The 7516-nt window shown below is 46.7% G+C and overlaps 1 protein-coding gene across 1 annotated transcript; it reads left to right on the plus strand.

The window, feature by feature from the left end:
* Window positions 1-142: 142 nt before the first annotated feature.
* On the plus strand, window positions 143-1523 carry LOC139407673 (coiled-coil domain-containing protein 18). Its single transcript, XM_071151519.1, has 2 exons — window positions 143-603; window positions 1069-1523. The coding sequence occupies exons 1-2, from the start codon at window positions 417-419 to the stop codon at window positions 1284-1286; spliced, it is 405 nt and encodes a 134-aa protein (XP_071007620.1). The 5' UTR covers window positions 143-416; the 3' UTR covers window positions 1287-1523.
* Window positions 1524-7516: the final 5993 nt, after the last annotated feature.

Consider the following 7516-nt stretch of genomic DNA (forward strand, 5'->3'; position numbering starts at 1 on the left):
GGTGAAGCCAGTCTTATGACTTGTCTGATTATAACGCTCTGTACTCTGTGTTAGTTGTTTGGAGGCTGTTTTCTGCTCTTTGTTGGGGGTATATAAGAGGCCTAGATAGCCCAGCCCCAAAAGATCAGCTGGAACACTCAGGAGCAGGACAAACACTACATCCAGTAGAAGGAATAGCTTAGAGATTTCCAATCCAGACCAGGGAACCAGTACACGCAGAATATTGTGTACTTGTATGTGACTGACTTCTCTAGACATCCCAAAGTCCTTCTACCTTTTGTGTTGTCAAGTATCGTAATCAGTGCAAACGACTTTAGGGTGACCATTTACAGACGTAGCGTGTCTAGCAGCCGTAAGCCCCTGTTGAGAGCCAGGGTTCGTCTGTTCTCCTGACCTGTAGGCAGTCAACGGAGGACATGAATAAGGTTCAGGGTGAGCTGAGTGAGCGAGAGCAGCAGATGCTGCGTATACGGAGAGACAGCGTCACGAAGGCCTTCCAGCTCTCCAAGATGGAGAAGATGCTAGCCGAGACCAGAGGAAAGCTGGACAAGAAGCCTGAGCCTGGAACGGAAAGTAAAGGACGGGACACCCGGGACGACATGGGTCTGTATCAATATCCTTACGCTAATTGACTTCAGTTTCTTCTCTGAACTGCACGAGCACTTCATGGTTTTAGTGCTATGGATAAACTGTCGTTCAAGGATTTAAGTCATTCAAATGTAGTTAATATGATAGTGCATGTGCCCTTGATTTTATAGACCGTATCTACTTTTAAAGTGTATATTTTAGCATGAAATCATGTCATCAAATGATTCTTCTGAGTACTTTCTTTGTTCTGGACTGATGCTCTCCATGTGTATTTTAGCATCTCTTAGATTTGTTTTCTCTCTGAATGTCTTAAGGGGTTAGTTTCCAAGGCACAGAGATTAAGCCTAGTTCTGGACTAAAATGCATGTCAGATTTTACTCAAAGACTAAGCTTAATCTGGGTCCAGGAAACTGGCTCAAAATGTCTCCCTTGGAGTGACTGTTTCTGATCTTGTTCTTCTCTGGGCCTTGTCCGGTGCAGTCCAGGACCTGGAGGATAAGGTGCGTTTCACCAGGAGAGACAGGAGGAACTCCCTGCACCGCACCCAGCTTCTGGAGAGCCAGATGAAGACTGTGAAGGGAGAGCTGGTGGACACACTGGACCACCTGCAGGAGCTGCGAGACAGGCTGAGACGCTCACAGGCTAACGCAGAGCAGCGCAAAGTTGACATGGAGAAACTGCAAGCAGGGATGAGGTGAGCCAACAACCCCAATGGTTCTGGCCCAATGTGCAGGGGCAGAGGCTCCTTCAGTCTTCTCCTATGCCCACAACCACTTGGTTCTTGGTACTTTGGCCTCTCTTGGTACCTGCTTCATTCTTTTTTACCAATGGGGCCAGAACACCTCAATCTTGACGACAAAGCTGAATCCAAATACTTTTTAAAACTGTAACAAATGTATATTTATTGCCTCTTTACAGTTTGTAATACTCCCAAATCTTTGTCTACTTTGTTTTTACTCCGTTTTCACTTCTCACAAACTGCTTTTGTGACTTGGTTGTTGTTAGGGATTGATAAACACTTGTATTATGTTAGCTCCTATTCACAGCACTGTATTTCCTGTCCGTGTTGTGTGGAAACTCAGAGCCAGACCAGAATGTCAATTACCGAATAAAAACTGTGCTACAATCCAACGGGAAAGAAGCAAAAAATATAACTGTAGTTAACTGTTTTTAACTTGTCTTAAATTGAGATAAACTTGTGCATCACTGTGTTGCTAGTGGTGTTGTATTGTCAAGGGTTGTCAAAGGTTACTATGTACATAAATACATTTTCCAGGTGACAAAACTGAACTTCTCTGAGACCAATGATGGCTGATAAACAACACTGACCCCCCCCCCCCCCCCCCCATTGTCATATGTCACTTGGAGGCAGTGGTCATGAAACTGGTTCTGGGGTGTCTGTTGGTGCTGTTTCAAACGCACATTCTGTGAAACAGCAGCAGCCCATGAATATGGTGTAACAAAGTTGAACTTGTGCTATTTTTTTTTATAAGGTCAAGTATCAGTGACCTCATTACATTCTTGCCTGCCCTCCAGTTCCTATTCATACAGTATGAAAAGAAAACAGCTAGTATCATGTCTGTTTTATTGGGGGATTTTCCATGCTGAAATTAAGCAGTCCCTGTTTCAATTGAAAATATTTTAGTGCCAAGATGTAAGTTCAGCCAAGATGTAGCACTACTTGTATTATAAGATGAAAGGCGCACAGTCATTCTTTTTTTTTTGTCAGACAGATTATAAATGGGTGACTTGGCAACCTCTTCTGTTTCTGTGTCTTGGCACATGGATGTGACCACTGAACTGGACAAGTTGCTATGGAAACTATTGTATTATCAGCTATCTTACCACAGTTACTTTGAGTACACTGCAGAGAGCTATGGAAGCTACCTGCAAAAGCAGCAGTCTGCAATGTATTACATGTGAATTAAAATGTAAACATGATGTTTTCACTGACTCATTTTTGTCTATACCATACAGGTAGTGTTGTATCACAACCAGGTTCTGAACGAGGTTATATCCATTTATGGTGTTGTTTGGTACATTCTATGTACTTTCCCTCAAACTGCAGGGTAGCATCGTTGCTACATGAATGGTTCCAGTGTTTCTAACAGCAGCAAGGATTGTCTCTCTGTGTCCCAAATGGCTCCCTATTCCGTGTATATAGTGTACTACTTTGACCAAAGCCCTATGGGCCTTGATCCAAAGTAGTACAATATATAGGGAAAATGGTGCCATTCAGCATGCGGCGTCTGCCTGTTTTCCTGTTCCCTCAGGTGAGTGTCAGCTGATTGTCTCTGAAGCAGCACTCATGCTCTAACTCTTAGCCCCATGGCAAAGATGTGATCAGACTAGATGTAGCAATGTTTTCCCCCACACAGACAGCATCACATGCTAGAAAGCTATTGGCTATTCTCTGTTGATCAACACTTTTGGCCCCTACTGCCTGCTTGCCTGCCTCAACTAAAAGCCCTTCGGGTGCAGCAGAGCAACACACACATTTCATACCTGGTTTATTATTTATTCAAAGATAATAAATGATTACTCACTATAGTTTCCCATGTGAACACATCATTTGAGCATATGTTGATTGTGATTCTTTCTGTAGCTCAGTAAGTTAGAAGCTGTAGAAGCTGTAGTAGAGAGTCACTCTCAGGAAATGCAGCGTAAACTCAGTCTCCAACAGGGGGTCCTGGACCAACCAGGTTGACTACATCACATCTCATCTGAGTTAACATCACTTGCTAATGATCGGAAATAGCCCTTTTCGGTCAATCAGCATCACATGCAACATGGTTCTGATAGTTGAAATATGTATATTCTTATTTACTAAACTTATGTAAACTATAACAGTCAAAAGTTCCACAAACTCAAAGCCTCTTAGCAGTGACAAACCAATCCTTGTTCATGACCTGTGCAAGTTGTGTGGTTAGTGGATCTAGTGTAGTCTAGTGGGTTCGAAGAGTTTGCATGTGTCTGTCAGGTGGCGTTTCCGAGTGAGAGGCTGGAGTTGATACAGAAACAAACTGCTGGGAAAAGAAGACCCGCAGAAGGTGCAGTTAGTGTGTCTCCATGCTGGAGGACAGTGAATGTATGGATAAAAATAATTGGTTAGGGTTATTTATAAACTGAGTGGTTCGAGTCCTGAATGCTGATTGTCTGATAAAACATTTATTTTTACTGCTCTTAATACGTTGGTAACCAGTTTATAATAGCAATAAGTCACCTCGGGGGTTTGTGATGATGTATGGCCAATATACCATGTCTAAGGGCTGTGTCCAGGTACTCTGCGTTGCGCCTAAGAACAGCCCTAGCCGTAGTATATTGGCCATATAACGCACTCCCTCGGGCCTTATTGCTTAAGTATATCACACAAAGTAGTGTTGTCACGATACCAGAATATTGAATTTGACACCGATACCAGGTTTAGTATCACGATACTGGATACCATCACGATACTTGATATCAAAAAGAAGGCATATTATCCAGTCACAGAATGGCACTTGATCCAGACAGATAAACTCAGCTACTGCTCTGTTCAATCACTAGGCATTTTTTTACTTCAATATCATTAAATGTTTTTTTTTATTTTATTATTTTTTTTTTTTTTATACCTCAATTTTAGTACTGAACCGTTTGATGTTTTAGTATTGAAAGAGTACCGAAGTTTCGGTGTACGTGCAACACTACTTTAAAGTTAGGGTTATGTTAGCTTTATGTACAGTATATCATTGTAAGGGTTTTCCTGTGGTGAAGGAGAAGCGGACCAAAATGCAGCGTGGTGGTTATTCATGTTCTTTAATAAAGGAACTAGACATGAAATAACTAACAAAACAATAAATGTGCGAAAACCTAAACAGTCCTATCTGGTGCAAACACAGAGACAGGAACAATCACCCACAAACACACAGTGAAACCCAGGCTACCTAAGTATGATTCTCAATCAGAGAATGGCGCGGGACGCGGACCCCACTTCACTATTGTCTTAGTCTGCCTCATTGTCCGCCTCCGTGGCTCTCTAACCATGGCAACCCCTCTCAATGACCCCACTGGACAGAGGGGCAGCTCGGGACAGAGGTGTGGCTGCTCGGGACAGAGGGGCGGCTGCTCGGGACAGAGGGGCGGCTGCTCGGGACAGAGGGGCGGCTGCTCGGGACAGAGGGGCGGCTGCTCGGGACAGAGGGGCGGCTGCTCTGGCGCCTCTGGGCTGACGAGGGGCTCTGGCGCCTCTGGGCAGACGGGTGCCTCAGGCGGCGCTGGGCAGACGGGTGCCTCAGGCGGCGCTGGGCAGACGGGTGCCTCAGGCGGCGCTGGGCAGACGGGTGCCTCAGGCGGCGCTGGGCAGACGGGTGCCTCAGGCGGCGCTGGGCAGACGGGTGCCTCAGGCGGCGCTGGGCAGACGGGTGCCTCAGGCGGCGCTGGGCAGACGGGTGCCTCAGGCGGCGCTGGGCAGACGGGTAGCACAGATGGCGCTGGGCAGACGGGAAGCTCCGGCAACGCTGGAGAGGAAGGCTCTGGCAGCGCTGGACTAAGGAGCTCTGGTGCTTCTGGAATGAGGGGCTCTGGCGCCTCTGGACTGAGGGGCGGGAGCTCTGGTAGCGCCGAACAGGCGGGAGACTCCGGCTGCGCTGGAGAGGAGGAAGGCTCCGGCAGCGCTGGACAGGCGGGAGCACCTGTAGGGATGAGACGGAAAGACAGCCTGGTGCGGGGGGCTGCCACCGGAGGGCTGGTGCGTGGAGGTGGTACCGGATAGACCGGAACATGCAGGCGCACTGGAGCTCTTGAGCACCGAGCCTGCCCAACCTTACCCGGTTGAATGCTCCCGGTCGCCCTGCCAGTGCGGCGAGGTGGAATAGCCCGCACTGGGCTATGCAGGCGAACCGGGGACACCGTGCGCAAGGCTGGTGCCATGTAAGCCGGCCCAAGGAGACGCACTGGGGACCAGATGCGTAGAGCCGGCTTCATGGCACTTGGCTCAATGCTCACTCTAGCCCGGCCAATACGCAGAGCTGGTATGTACCGCAACGGGCTATGCACCCGCACTGGGGACACCGTGCGCTCCACAGCATAACACGGTGCCTGTCCCGTCTCTCTCGCCCCCCGGTAAGCACAGGAAGTTGGCGCAGGTCTCCTACCTGGCTTCGCCACACTTCCTCTGTGCCCCCCCCCAAGAAATGTTTGGGGCTGCCTCTCGGGCTTCCTTGCCAGCCGTGTTCCCTCATATCGCTGGCTCCTCTCTCCGGCTGCCTCTGTTCTCTTAGCTGCCTCCACCTGTTCTCATGGAAGGCGATCCTTTCCCGCCAGGATCTCCTCCCATGTGTAGCAACCCTTGCCGTCCAATACATCGTCCCAAGTCCATTCCTCTTTGCGCCGCTGTTGCTGTTGCCCGTTACCACGCCCCTTGGTCCTGTTGTGGTGGGTGATTCTGTAAGGGTTTTCCTGTGGTGAAGGAGAAGCGGACCAAAATGCAGCGTGGTGGTTATTCATGTTCTTTAATAAAGGAACTAGACATGAAATAACTAACAAAACAATAAATGTGCAAAAACCTAAACAGTCCTATCTGGTGCAAACACAGAGACAGGAACAATCACCCACAAACACCCAGTGAAACCCAGGCTACCTAAGTATGATTCTCAATCAGAGACAACTACTGACACCTGCCTCTGATTGAGAACCATACTAGGCCGAAACATAGAAATACCCAAAACCTAGAAAAACAAACATAGACTGCCCACCCAACTCACACCCTGACCATACTAAATAAATACAAAACAAAGGAAATAAAGGTCAGAACGTGACAATCATGCTTTTCCAGTCGTTCAATGCTCTTTACATAGTAAGTGGGAAATCACATCATCCTCCACTAGTGACTGCATGGCTCTGTTGGAAGGCTTATTTGTCTCAAAGACCCAATGGAATTTCATCATAGGGCACTGGAAACAACTCATTGATTGAGAGGTCGAAGGAGAATGGCAAGAACCAAACAGGCAAATAATGGAGCAGAATGGCATCTCGGGAAAGCAAAACTTGTTGGTCCATGGCCCCATCCTGCCTGGTGTCAACGGTACAGGCTGGTGGTGGTGGTGTAATTGTGTGGGGAATGGTTGAGGTTATCTTTGTATGCATTCCTTTTTTAAACTTTTTTTTTTTTTACCTGTAAACCCCCCCTAAAAAAGTGAGTCACAAAAAAGCGTGTGGCCTTGTTAACTTCCAATATTGGAAGTCGCGTCAAAGGCTCTCTTTCCACTTAACTTGAAAACCTTACTGACTCCCCATCCCGCATGCGGGAGCGTAATCACAGCCTGACACTAATTAGCATAACGCAACGGACATAAATATCCCTAGAAAATATTTCTATTCATGAAAATCACACATGAAATATATTGAGACACAGCTTAGCCTTTTGTTAATCACCCTGTCATCTCAGATTTTCAAAATATGCTTTACAGCCAAAGCTAGACAAGCATTTGTGTAAGTTTATCGATAGCCTAGCATAGCATTTTGTCCAGCTAGCAGCAGGTAACTTGGTCACGGAAATCAGAAAAGCAATCAAATTAAATCGTTTACCTTTGATGAGCTTCGTATGTTTTCACTCACGAGACTCCCAGTTAGATAGCCAATGTTCCTTTTTTCCAAAAATATTATTTTTGTAGGCGAAATAGCTCTGTTTGTTCTTCACGTTTGGCTGAGAAATCGCCCGGAAATTGCAGTCACGAAACGGCGAAAAATATTCCGAATTAGCTCCATAATATCGACAGAAACATGGCAAACGTTGTTTATAATCAATCCATAATATATCCGTCGGGACAATTCGTTTTTCAGTAGGACCGATTGGAGTAATGGCTACCTCTGTATTTTATGCAAGAGTCACCCTGGGAGCCATCAGGTGACCACTTACTTCAACATAAATGCGTAAAACTACGTCACAATG

The sequence above is a fragment of the Oncorhynchus clarkii genome, chromosome 4 (assembly GCF_045791955.1).
Source record: "Oncorhynchus clarkii lewisi isolate Uvic-CL-2024 chromosome 4, UVic_Ocla_1.0, whole genome shotgun sequence".
NCBI classification, from domain to species: Eukaryota; Metazoa; Chordata; class Actinopteri; order Salmoniformes; family Salmonidae; genus Oncorhynchus; species Oncorhynchus clarkii.